Source organism: Anabrus simplex, chromosome 2, assembly GCF_040414725.1.
Source record: "Anabrus simplex isolate iqAnaSimp1 chromosome 2, ASM4041472v1, whole genome shotgun sequence".
NCBI classification, from domain to species: domain Eukaryota; kingdom Metazoa; phylum Arthropoda; class Insecta; order Orthoptera; family Tettigoniidae; genus Anabrus; species Anabrus simplex.
This window is the reverse complement of record NC_090266.1, coordinates 310,232,767-310,246,847: the sequence shown is the minus strand read 5'-3', so window position 1 is coordinate 310,246,847 and position 14,081 is coordinate 310,232,767. Positions and strand designations below refer to the sequence as shown.

The 14,081-nt window shown below is 37.9% G+C and overlaps 1 protein-coding gene across 2 annotated transcripts in view; it reads left to right on the top strand.

Moving 5' to 3' along the window:
• Positions 1-13,756, top strand: part of LOC136864080 (pyruvate dehydrogenase E1 component subunit beta, mitochondrial) — a 198,664-nt gene extending 184,908 nt beyond the window's left edge. For both annotated transcript variants that reach the window (XM_067140624.2, XM_067140623.2), the window contains one exon: positions 10,777-13,756. In XM_067140624.2, the coding sequence (XP_066996725.1) occupies positions 10,777-10,928 (152 nt within the window). In that variant the 3' untranslated portion in view covers positions 10,929-13,756. The remainder of the gene's footprint in view (positions 1-10,776) is intronic.
• Positions 13,757-14,081: the final 325 nt, after the last annotated feature.

The window sequence follows — 14,081 nt, the reverse complement described above, 5'->3', positions numbered from 1 at the left end:
GCTAGCCATGAAGTTGGCTGGATCTTGATCATGGCATTGCAAAAGTTCTCTGCACATGTCCACACGCCTCTGCTTTTCATCTGCGGACAAGAGTCTAGGCACCCACGTGGATGGCACTTTCCCCAGCTGTAAGTGGCCCTGCTCGATCCAGTGCAGGGTGTTTTGGCTAATTCCCGTGGCTGCCTCCATTTCCGTAAATGTGATGCATTTGTTTCCTTGGATGGCCTGTTTGACCCAGGCAATGTTGGCTGGTGTTGACACTGTCACATTCCTTCCAGAACTTGTTCCCTTGTCCACCGATGTGCGCCCTGTTTTCCAATCTTCCACCCAGTTGTAAACTGTTTTCCGTGACGGCGCATGTTCTCCACAGACTGCCACCAAGCGCTGATGATTTTCTGCAGTGGTCACGCCTCCTTTCCATAGGAACCAAGTCATATAGCGCTGTCTCTGATGGTTGCTTTCCATGTTGTCTGCTCGTACGCTGACAGTGTTGTTATGAAATGGCTAAGACGAGTGCATTCATTGGCTCCTGTGCCTGTGCCGCGACCAAACAGTGGAACAAGATACTAGTTACATGTCACCCCCTCCAAAAGTGGAATGTGAACCATACCCGGACATACAAAAAATAAAGTGAAAAACAATATAGTACGCCCCTCATACAATAGAACCTTGATGCATCGTTCCCGGAACTGTCACTTTCCAGTATTCATCGTACAATTTATTCTGTCCCAGAAGTGTTCCACATAAGGTTATGTTTTATTTTTATGCACCTGTTGTTCTTCGAATTATTATTTTATCGCATCGATCATCAAAATAATAATTGTCCTCGACCACAGTTTTCTCATATTGATCAATTGTAAAAAAAATATGCGCAAAAGTTTTGTTGAGTCTAAACAGACAGCTCAAAACTCTAGCATAGAATAGCGGCAACTTTTTATGCGAGAATGTGCGAGCAATTTCCGGTTGCAAGGCTTCAGTAAGGATTGTGTAGTCAGGAATGCAGTGCATGCGAAACTATCCTATATAAACACGTCTACGATCCTCCTGGGGCCAAGGCTTCTGCTCGACCCCTGACCTCTATAAGTATTCATGTAGTGTAATTAAAACTGGGGCACTGTAGAACTGGGAAGCCTAAGATTCCCAGTCCTCGAGCACCACCATATGGCCAAGCTCTCCCGTCCGTAGCCGAGTGCACTCTTATGCACACCATCACCACTGTACTGTACAGTCAAGATCTCCTGACTAACTGAATGTTATCTTCCCGTTTCTGCCTGCTACTGCTATCACTTCTGCAGTAGTATATAAGTGTTCCTATAGACAGCATTTTATTTTAAAATTTAAATTTTCTCTTAGAGATAAAAATATATGCTTTTCAAGGAAGCCAAAACACAACCATTACACACTGTTGATTGATTTCTCAGGCTCTCTCGTGTCTGTGGAGAAGACTAATTATTTTGAGTATTCTCATGGGCCTAAATATTATAAGTAGTGTGAGCAGGACATAGCCCCATGATATTCAGAGTTCCTTGCAAGCATGTGTGTACCATTTATATTGAGCAATAATGTTTACAGACTTTGGATTCGGCAAGCTGAACTTGGATTATACAACCAGCCTGCACACGACAACAGAAACTACTTACTGTCTCTCATCTGTACTCGGTGACAATCTAACAGGAAGTGATCAACAAATGGGACAAAGAAAGACGATGTTGTAGTTATGAAATTCATGGGAATTATTAAGGTCTTAATGTGTCAAAAATTAAGTCCATGCAGATATCACACCACTAGTTATTGTGTTTCAGTAAAAACAGACTTGTCAATACGAATAGCAGTGTTGAGAGCCAGAATAAAATTCTCGGTTAACAATTCTGCCTTTACTTTGTTAGGAATGCTCAGAGTTTTAATAGATAAACAACTACTGGACTCGTTCAGAAAGTATTGCATACAGAATTCAGTAGTGAAAGCATATGCCTACAATAGTGACATTCCGAGTCACCCAAGACCAAGGCCATAACATTTCTTCAGGTATGCAGTGAAGAGGCTAACACAAGCACAGTGTGAAATTCCCAAGCAGCACAGGTATTCCAGCAACAAAGGACGGAGCTTCAGTGGTCCAGCGTGTCGTACGCTATAGATTTTAGAGCCCTGAGATATTCAGAGTTTCTTGCAAGCGTGTGTGTGCCATTTATAGAGAACTAATGTTTACAGACTTAGGGTTTGGCAAGCTGAACTTGGATTATGAAAGCAGTCTGCACACAACAACAGACACTACATATTGTCACTCATCTGTACTCAGTGTCAGTCATACAGGAAGTGATCAACAAATGGGACAAAGAAAGATGATGCTGTAGTTATGAAATTCATGGGAATTATTATGGTCTTAATGTGTCAGAAATTAAGTCCATGCAGAAAGCAGTAAGAGATGAAGCAAAGAGTCGTGATTGATACGTCGTGTTTGTGTGGAAATATCAACACATTACAAGAAACATGATACATGATGTGCTTGTAGAAGGACGAAAGAACTGGAAAGTGTGATAACTTCTCACTCTAAATTACCACTTCAAAATAAAAACATTCTTCAATGTTCCATTCCTAGAATTAAAAGGAAGTATGGGATAGCATAATGCTAGCAAGATTAAAGAAGATGAAGTATAGAATGATGTATTAAAGGAAGTGTTTGCTTCTGTTATACCTGTTACAGTATTTATATACATTTTAATTCAGAACTAGTGCTGAAACCAGAGTATTTACAAAATCTTCATTTTAGTTTAATGTTTGAGTTTACATTGAACTGTAGGCGTATTGTTGGTAATGTATATTGGTTATCATGGAGATATAAATAGAAACAGTGATAAATATTTTTATAACAGAGAATACATTCCTTATTCGAAGTGAGAATAGCAATGTTCAGGTTGTGAAGGAGAGGGACTAAAGACACAGTTTTCACAATAGTTCTGTATAATAAGTCTGGGGAGATAAACTATCCTGTCATGAGTAAAGTCATTGTTTATTATCTTTGTACAATATTTCATTGTAAACTTATTACTGGTTCAGTGTAGACTAATGGTTGAAGAAACAACAATGGTGATTATGTTCTTGTAACTGTGACTAAATTATGTTTTATTCACAGAGAGAATAATACTGAGGTTTAGTTTATTATTGATTCTGACTAGAGACATACACTTTACATAATGATATTTTGAATAAAATTATTTAATGTTATATTTCTTCGGTCAGTATTATGTCTGACAAAATTATCTTGCAGTTAAAAATATTCACTTTGAAATGAATTGTGTTATTTGTATTAAATTTCAGAATAAATGGGCCCTGTATTGTAAAATTCATTTCTAATTACTTCCAGTAACTGTGACAAATGGAGATGGTCTCATATCACCAATTTTAGGCCGTTTCGAAATGTATATTTCAAATTATTATTTTTATTGCTACATTAATGCATGTCCCAATACTTCAAGTGCACTTGCAGCCTCTGTCCTCCATTGGGTGCTCAAGTCGGAGTGGAGTCGGCTGTGTGTGATGTCACATGGAGCTAGATGGCGGTGAATCTTAGGCTTCTCTTGCAAAACTCATATTTACCACCATTTTCTGTGTTACTATTGGCCATCTTAGGTCAACAGTCATGAAGATCAGTTTTCTATTGCTCGAAAAGATCTTGCATTGTGCGCTCCCACAAGCCTGCTGTCTTCGTTGAAAATTAGAAAATCGCAGAGTTTAAAATATTGTTGTGGGATGCACCGGGTGCGAGCTGTCCCTCCTACACAATTATAAGAATCGAAGGAAAGCTATTTTTACTATTTGCTTTACGTTGCACTGACACTGGTAGGTCTTATGGCGACAATAGAAAAGGAAAAGCCTAGGAATGGGAAGGAAGCGGCCGTGGCCTTAATTAAGGTACAGCCCCAGCATTTGCCTGGTGTAAAAATGGGAAACCATGAAAAACTATCTTCAGGACTGCCGACAGTGGGGTTCAAACCCACTATCTCCTGGATGCGAGCTCACAGCTGCGCGCTCCTAACCGCATGGTCAACTCTCCTGGTTTGAAGGAAAGACCACGTATTCAATACTAAGAATATTTCATGTAAGTTATATATAACTTAATTTATATTGGGTAGGTGGACCTTCCTTCAATTCTTATAGTTGGAATGTTTGTCAATACAGATTATAATGAAATTCTTATCCTACGATTGTTCCTTGTAGATGCGTATGAGATAACTAATGACAAAGGGAAATTTACATACTTTTTAGTCATGGGGTGATTACTCACATCATACCTTGTGGAGAGTGTAGAATGCTATACTTCTTTTTTCCAGAGTTTGAGTCTGATAGTTGTGTGGCAAAGCACTGAACTACAGAAAATAAACAAACACACCACCAATCAATGTTGCCAAAAATAGGCTGTGCCACGTCCTGCACACAGACTCCGGTTTGAAAGCTATAATTCATTCTCGAAAGCTTTATTATATTTTCATAATACTAGAGTGCACATTATAACTTAAAAAATAATACTTTTTACCTTAAAGCAAGAATAAAAACTCAGTTATAAATTCAAATATTTTGCATTGCCTTTCCTCATATATGATCAACAGGTTACGTAGTTGTAAATCACAAAATCTCAATGCGAATGTTTGATGTGGAGCAGAATAATTAAATACTGGGAACCACAAAGCATAAATGAAAAACAACCAAAAGAATCAGTTCGTAATTCTATGACAGCCACTACCAACTGCAACTAAACTAACTCAAAAGTAACCTTCAACTAATAAGTATGAACAAACTAACAGTCAGCTAATTATGAAAAGAAAAAAGAAAAAAACTGCACTGGTGGAGTGAAATAAAATATCTCTGACAGTACAAATACTGTATGCACACACAATGATAAAATAACACAAAATGGGTACTGTTCCGGGATTTATTGTGGACCGCAGAGGTGAAAGAAGGTGCCGGGATGAATGGGTATAACTACAATGTCAAGAAAAGAATTTAAAACTTAAACTGAAGGTTATACTTTCTTAAATTCAACCTTAGCTTCATAACAATGAAACGTCAGGTACAATGACAAAATTTTAGACAAGACAAGAAAATTCAAAATTTGGTGACAGTTTAAAAATCTAGGCTTCAAGCCCCTCGCTTTACAATTCTTGAGCTCCTAGCTCAAATTTACAAAAGAGCACAACTTTACTCAAGGGCAGAAATCCCTCAATACATGGAGCACTTGCTCCCCACTTACAATATCAAGCCTCCCAGAGGGGCTTTTACAACACTTGAAAAGAGCTGACGTGCTCTCAGTTTTTCAAGCCTATTCAAGGCAATATCAGAAAATTACAATCACTCGTCATCAAGGCACAAAATTTGAAACAGGGGTATCTAGTACCCAACCTATTGGGCCTTTGCAGAAAAGAACAGGTTAAGAAAATGGCCCGAAACACAAATTGAATGGAGGCGTGTACTTACACTCTTAGATATGAATTCATAAAACCTAAAGGGCACTAGGCCGATGAAACAGGGCTATTCCCAAACTATGGAGGTGACTCGTATAAGAAGAAATTAAGACATTACGGAAAGGAAGAAAGCCAGTTACAAAACGTAGTCACCTCAAACCGATATGAAGTGGAGCTTGCGAGGGTAAATCACTCTCTATCCCCGATTTACAGTTAAAGATTTTATGAAGTTTTTACATTAGCCGGCAGAAAGTTACATTTTTAGGAAAACTAGGTTACATAGTTAATGATTCGGACCTTTCCCTCAGGTTAAACTGCGGAGCTAGCAAGAAATAAATATGTTATGTGGCCATTACCTTGTCGGTGTACAGCTGCCTGATGAAAGAGGCGCCGCCCGCCTCCTGCTTTGACACACACACATGGTCAGATGACGATCAGTTGACCAAGAAACGTGAAAATCCGCAGTTTATAAACCCTCAGGGAAAGTTCGTTAAATACTGGGAACCACAAAGCATAATTGAAAAACAACCAAAAGAATCAGTTCGTAATTCTATGACAGCCACTACCAACTGCAACTAAACTAACTCAAAAGTAACCTTCAACTAATAAGTATGAACAAACTAACAAACTAACGCGTGGCGTCGAGGTGTACCTCCCGGTACAGGTACAAAAGAGAATTTGCTGGAAAAGGACACAATGTTACAATAACAAATAAACAAGGCACACCCACAGAATTTTATTGGTAGATTTCAAAAGTAACACTCAGGATCGAAGAAGAAGAAGAAGACTGTGATTGGTAGAAAATTAATTACAGAAATTAGGGATTGGCTAGATTCAAAACTGGCGGAAAGAAAATATAAACATTGCCAACCCAAAAATAAATGAACATCAATTAGTAAAAAAAACTTATGAATACAAAACTTCTTTAAATCAAAAGTTCTTTCACTTCGCACCGGGGTGAATGATCATAGGTTTTTTGTAGTGACGTCTATGGAAGGATGTTCAAACTTCTTGATGAATAGAAAACAAAACAAGTAGAAATTCACACAGTTCAGGAAACTTCACAATAACAAAATTATATCAGATTTTAGTGGTGACATCTTCAGAGTAAAGTTCTAACTTGTTGTATTATTGGTTTCACATTTGATAGATAGAGGAGTTCTTTTAGGCGCTCATTTTGAACGCGTGGCATCGAGGTGTACCTCCCGGTACAGGTACAAAAGAGAATTTGCTGGAAAAGGACACAATGTTACAATAACAAATAAACACTGGATTTAGTGCCATAAACTCGTCAATATTGCCTATGTTACCATGACATCATCATGCTATTTTTGCAACACCAGCGCCAGCATTATACTACAACTCTCGAAAAAAGACCTATAGATGCCTGTTGACCGCTTTGTTGCCCCCTAGCCCATTGGTCTCGTCACAAGCTAGACCTAACCAATCCAGATCAATGGTCTTTTCACTGGTCGGACATAACCAATCCAGACTAATGGTCTTTTCACTAGCTTTGTCTCGCAAAGATTGTGAGTAATCTAGTCACTAGTTCCTAACTTTTTAGCACTATGACATCGTCTGAGCCGTGCTGTGTTGGATCTGTAACTTTCAGAAGGATCTGCGGAATCTTCACGCATATTCCTTGAAATTGTCTGTGTTTCACTGAAAAATGCAGGTTATTGCCATAATATCCACTTATAGCATTAATTTGTAATAAGAGACCTGATCTTAAATGTTTTTAATTGTTACGAGATGTAAATAAACGTGAAAAAAATGTGTAAAAATGTTTTATTTTCGTTGCTTATATCGTGGTTGTAATATTTTGATACCTCTAAGTATGAGGTTGACATAAAGAAATACCAGGCTGAGTAGCTAAGACAGTAGACAGTGAGCATTCTGAGCCCAACGTGGCAGGTTCGATCTGGCTCAGACTGGTGGAATTTGAAGGTGCTCAAATACATTAGCCTCATGTCAGTAGGTTTACTGGCACGTAAAAGAACTCCCATGGGATACAATTTTGGTATCTTACCATCCCCAAAAGCCATAAAAATGTAGTTGGTGGGAAGTAAAACAGGGGAAGGCAGAGTAGAGCGGGGCGTACGAAGTACCAGAAGATGAACTCTTCGAGGATGAAGAAATGGATGTTCGTGAACAAGTCTTCTTTGCCACAGTCTTGTAACATTGTCAACTCACCTCCGCCGCATTCATAATTTTCCGCTGCTTTCTTCCCGATGTTTGCACGTTATAAATTTCATATTATAGCCCATATTGTCAAAGTAACAACTTGTGAAAATTTGAATTTATAATTCCACCTTTACAATACTGTAATAGTCTTTATTAAGAAGACTACATTATATTATACCCGTGATACATGTTTCATCCTCTTTTGGGACATCTTCAGTCACAAACACAAAACATTAAAAATAAGGTGAGGACACATTGATATAAGTAAATAAAAAGTCTTTGGATCCTGTGACGCGGCGTGATGGCGTCTTGTCACTCTTGAATGTTAAAACGATGCGGACCGAATGAGTTGGCCATGCGGTTAGGAGCGCGCAGCTATGAGCTTACATCCGGGAGATAGTGGGTCCGAACCCCACTGTTGGCAGCCCTGAAGATGGTTTTCTGTGGTTTCCCATTTTCACACCAGGCAATTGCTGGGGCTGTGCCTCAATTAAGGCCATGGTCGCTTTCTTCCCATTCCTAGGCCTTTCCTATCCCATCGTCGCCGTAAGACCTATCTGTGTCGGTGCAACGTAAAGCAAATAGCAAAAAAAATAAAATTAAAAATGATGCGGCATGAACATGATATGAAGCATTGAAGTCCAGTTAAAATCACAGATTAAAATGTTAAAAACAACAAATTGTCCAATTATAAAAGAACATGAGTTGAGCACATGGACCGTTTTTGGGTACTGAGGGTGATGGTATAAGTGAAATTGAATCATTGGTGGTAACAAAATGAGATTAGTTAACAATTTTGTAAATTAGTTCCCAAAGGCCTCTTTCTACAATATATTAGTGGTCAATCCACCTGGGGCAAGAACCCAGTGGAACAGCACTTGGCCAGCAGTTGCTCTGGAACCTTTTCCTAGACATGAAAAGCACAATTTCCTCTAAAAATATTCAAGTCACAAAGAAAATGAATATGACGCTTTCATTTTAGAAAACTGAATTTTAAGTCATTTGTTGGGCTTTATAATAATAATAATTTCGTGTGGCTATTTCTAGCCGAGTGCAGCCCTTGTAGGCAGACCCTCCGATGAGGGTGGGCGGCATCTGCCATGTGTAGGTAACTGCGTGTTATTGTGGTGGAGGGTAGTGTAATGTGTGGTGTGTGAGTTGCAGGGATGTTGGGGACAGCACAAACACCCAGCCCCCGGACCATTGGAATTAACCAATGAAGGTTAAAATCCCCGACCCGGCCGGGAATCGAACCCGGGACCCTCTGAACCGAAGGCCGGTACGCTGACCATTCAGCCAACGAGTCGGACGTTGGGCTTTATTTTGTGATAAGACAAACAACTAATTTTTAAAAAATATGGGAAAAAGTCATTTTGAAAGCTCCTAGATATCCTGTTTACTTGCACTCACAAGTGCTGGGCAGGTCGTTCAAAACTCGGATGTCAACAAAAATCATATCAGGGAAAAGCATTCTCAAAATAAGAAATACAATTTTAATACTTTGTTCCTATGGCCACTAGGGTCCCAGCTACAATTGTGTAAATTTGGTGTCATACATACCTGTCTGTGAGGGGCTAGCTATCGGATGCAGCAGTAGTTCGGCGTCAATTCATGGGTTTGAAACTGCTGAACATCTTAATTCGTCTTTATTTGCCATTTTTCCTTTTTATATTATTTTATGAAGCAAACATCTCACTATGTTTCAAATATCCTATATATCAATGTTTTAATATCTGAAATTTTTATGTTTGCATTTTGTTGTGTGATATTTTCAAAAAGTACTAGTAGTTTGTTAGCTACTTAACATTCCCTGGAGATGTTTTTATTATGCTTGATTGACAAACTAATATTGAGCTGCACTGTTCAGAACGGTGATTGTTGTAAGTAGTAGTATGCTCCTGTTAACCTATTTATTTTTGTTCTGTAGAGTATGTTAGAAATGAAATGAACCCCCTGTGGGTGCGGGACACCAACGAAGAATACACCCACGGTATCCACTGTCTGTCGTAAGAGAGGCGACCAAGGGATGATTGAACTAGAACCATGAAACTGCTTGTGATTAGTACCATCACGCAGGGAACACTATGGGTTGCCTTTACTTGCGAGTAGTACCACTATGTTGGGTATACAATAGGTTTGTGATTAGTAGCAGCAGAGAGCGGTTCACGGTGGGTTTCCGTTACCTGTGATTAGTACCACTATATGCGGAACATCACGGGCTTATGTTGCCTGTGATTTGTACCATGGTGTGTGAAACACAATGGGTCTGGGCGTTGCCTGTGTTTAGAACCACTATATGAGTGACACCATTGGTCCACGTTGCCTGTGATTTGTACTCACTATGCGAGGAACACCATGGGATGGTAAGAGTCCTTGTGATTAGTACACCATGGGTTTGCGTTGCCTACGAATGGTGCCATTATGTGAGAAACACCATAGGTCTGCGTTATCTGTGCGACGTACAATACTTGTGAGTAGTACCATAGTACCACAACTTGAGAAATACCATGGTTCTACTTCACTAGCAGTAAGTACCATTATGAGGGGCCGTTGACCTGGATTTCGGACCCCGTTAGATAACAAGCTTAATCGATTCAGGATTGTGCTTTGGAAGCAGTCCCTTGGTTATTATATAGGCCTACTGTTGTTTTAAAATAGTTTCTGTGAAGGTGAGGCATTGCGGGTCGGATCCACTGATCGTTTTAAGTTCATAATCATTGTTCGTCATCTTTTTGAATTCTAGTCAATGGATCAATTTTGGAATTATATTTAACTTTCAGTATTGTGAGTTGGCTCGCTGATTATTTTTAATTCATATTTATACTTTCATTCCATTCCATTCATTCTTGATCATCACGTTTTGAATTGTAGTCAGTGGATGAATTTTGAACTTTTAATTGTCATTGTATTTTGTCTCATTTCGTACCATTAGGGGCCAATGACTTCGATGTTAGGTCCCTCTAAACAACAGCAACAATCATCATCATCATCATCTTCAGCATCATGATCATCATCATCATCATCATCATCAGAAATGAAATGATTGTATAACTGTTGTGCCATGGTAGTGTGTCAGCTTGTTTGTGACATTTATTGAAGGTTTTTGATACATATGGTGTATGCATTTAATTTACAGGTGAAGCATTCTATCACATGGATTCACCTGTCGTTCGAGTGACCGGTGTGGATGCACCTATGCCATATGCCAAGACTTTAGAACTACATGCATTACCTCAAGTGCCGGACATTGTGCGAGCTGTGAAAAAAGTGTTGGGAGTTGCATCATGAATTTCTACTCTTAGTTTATAATTATAAGCAGTAAATTAACATTCAGTGTGATGGAGGTGAAAACTGATGTAGATACCATGACAATCACTAGGTGTTGCAATTTTCCAGTCCCTCCATACTCTTAATGTTTGTTACTGGTGTATAGTTTTGTTCTCTTTGTAAGTTACAAAGAACATTGAATGCATTGTTATTTTTGCTTTCATCGGAAGTTCGTTGTCAGTTTTTATGCACAAGTTATTTTGATGAGACGAGTGATAATGAAACACTTCTGTTTATTGTCTGTTTCTTTGTTCATTAACTCATTAAATTTATATTAGTCTCCTGATAAGGAAAGGAATGCTGTGTGCTTTTGCATACCTGCATTGAAAAATTTCTGACAGGAATTACAAATAATGAAGTTACAAATGATTAGGAACTCATCTGCCTCATTGCATTTATTCCCATCAGAGTTTGTTACGTGAAAGGAATAAATAAAGCACTTGTTTGATTTTCCTCATGTTTGGCAATTGGTATAAAGCAAATTAGCAATAAAGCAATATTAGTCATGTTACTGCTTGAGCTGGTTCTCTTGTAGGGGAGGAAATGTTTTTTAGTAGTTGTTGTTGTTGTTGTGAGATTTTATTTTATTTTATTTTATTTTATTTTATTTTATTTTATTTTATTTTATTTTATTTTATTTTATTTTATTTTATTTTATTTTATTTTATTTGTGGGAGGGGAGAGGCGCAGAGTAGTAGAAAGTTATCTTGTAGGCAGTAAGGAAATTATGTAAATTAATTGGAGCTGGTCCTCTTTGAAAAGATATTACTGGCCTATTAATGGAAATGGATTCTGATAAATGAAAGTGAACACACTATCATTCTTGACGTAAAATAATCTTGATTTTGTCATGAGCTTGCATTTGAATATTTCCTGGTTACCTCAGCAAAAATTATTAATGCTTATTAATGTGAATTCTCTTATCTGTTTCTAACAGTTTCCAAAGTTGGGTTTCATGTCCAGTTGATTGTTTTTAAGTTCTGGTTGTAAAGTTGGCCTTTTTTTTCATCCTTATCCAGATATTTGTTTAATGTCCTGTTTGATGCACTTGAGAAACGTGATGTACCTTATCATTCACCTCAAAATCACATTGTGAATATTTTCTTTTAACATTGTGAATGATGTTTTATTTAAGATATTTCTTGTCATAATGACGATTCATAAATTGGGAAACGCATAAATTTAAAATGGCTTTACGTCGCACCGACACAGGTAAATTAAAGTAAGTGGTTAGGGTCATGCAGCTGTGAGCTTGCGTTCAGGAGATAGTAGGTTCGAGCTCCACTGTCGGCGGCCCTGAAAATGGTTTTCCGTGGTTTCCCTTTTTCACTCAGAAAAATGCTGGAACTGTATCTTAATGCCACGGACTCTTCCTTTCCACTCCTAGGCCTTTCCCATCCCATCATCACCGTAAAACCTATCTGTGATATACTAACAATTTGTTGGTTATTTTGATCCACCTTTTCAATACAAATTGTGGATCAAAATAACCAACAAATTGTTAGTATATCATAGCATAGTTCAATACGGGTCTAATAATGAGATTAGTTACATGTAAACCTATCTGTGTTGGTGTGATGTAAAACAAATCTAAAAAAAAAAGAAATCCACCTTGTTTCTCTTTTAATCTAAAATTTATGGATTCATTGTGTTGCTTGTTTAGTGGTTTCCTCCTCTGATAGTCAATCTGTTACCGCAAATTGCTGTTAATCCTTATGATGGAAACTCAGTTTGAAATATTAAATGCTGGTTCAAAATCATGCGTTCCCTGTTCATGCTTTGGACGGGTCGGTCTGGAAGTTTTTGAAATCTACTTATGTTAATTGATGTCCATAACCATTTATTTGGCATCTTTACAAAATATTTATTATGTTGAACATACTTTGTAACATACTTCGTATGTATTTGTGTGTTATATTTCAATAAACAAATAAAAGTGAACGTATGTTGAAAATTATTTGTACTTCAGTTGGTTATAATTTACAAGATGTATTCATTCACTTATTCCTGTCTTGAACATTTCTTCTGATGCCTATCAGCAGATGTAGATATTCAGTCGTGTTTCTTGACAAGTCCGTCACCATGGATGGTGTTAATAAGTGTACAGGTCTCTCACTGGACATAGGTAGTGAAGAAAGTTGGGCTGGTGTAATCTAGAGCCATGACTTATTAATTTGGTAATGAGTGTCTGTACTGAAGCATGTCTTCTTGAATAATAGCTATGATTCTTTCTTTCTTTCTTTCTTTCTTTCCTTCCTTCCTTCCTTCCTTCCTTCCTGTACATTAGCACCAGGGTTGTGATTTTATGCATTGCTGTTTTTCTAGTCTATGTCAGTACAGTGGTTAGTTATAAATTGGTTTCTAAACAAAGGGAGCTAAACTGAGCATCCTTATTGAGAAATTTTCTTTGGAATTTTGCCAGTTTCTGTGATTTCTGCTGTGTGTGTTTGAAGACATTGTTAGGTATTTAAAAAAAAATTACAGTATTTTCTTGTTTTACTGGGATTGATACTTCAATAGTGGCAGCTATAATATATAGGCTATACGGAACAGATACCTCTGTAAAACTTCTACAGTTGAGAGAGAAAAATGTTGCACACCTCTTCTAATATACTTGTGATGAAAAATGTTGGAATGTGGCAGGTATCAACTATGAACATTGCTGATTTGGTATGAAATTGTACATATTGACCCAAATATTTGACACCGTTCCAAAATATTTATTATGTTGAACATACTCTGTATATATTTGTTTGTTATATTACAGTAATAAACTAAAAGTCAATGTATGTTGTTAAAAATTATTTGTATTTGTGTTGGTTATACACAGTCGTTTTCAGAACCCAAACGGAAATGTCCAAATAGAGGTGAAAGCAAAGTGACAAGTCCTCCAGGGTGGATTTTTATCACAGTTGGAGAGCTTCATTATGGTGTATGTCCTCCACGAGCATTTATCACAGCTTGGCACCTACGTGGCATGCTCCGTATAAGTCGACGGAGTTTACGTTGTTGTATCAGGTCCCATTCTTCAATGAGAGCCTGTTCGAGGTGTTGGAGAGTCTGTGGTGGAACAGGATGCCCACAAACACTTCTCTCAAGCCTATCCCACACATG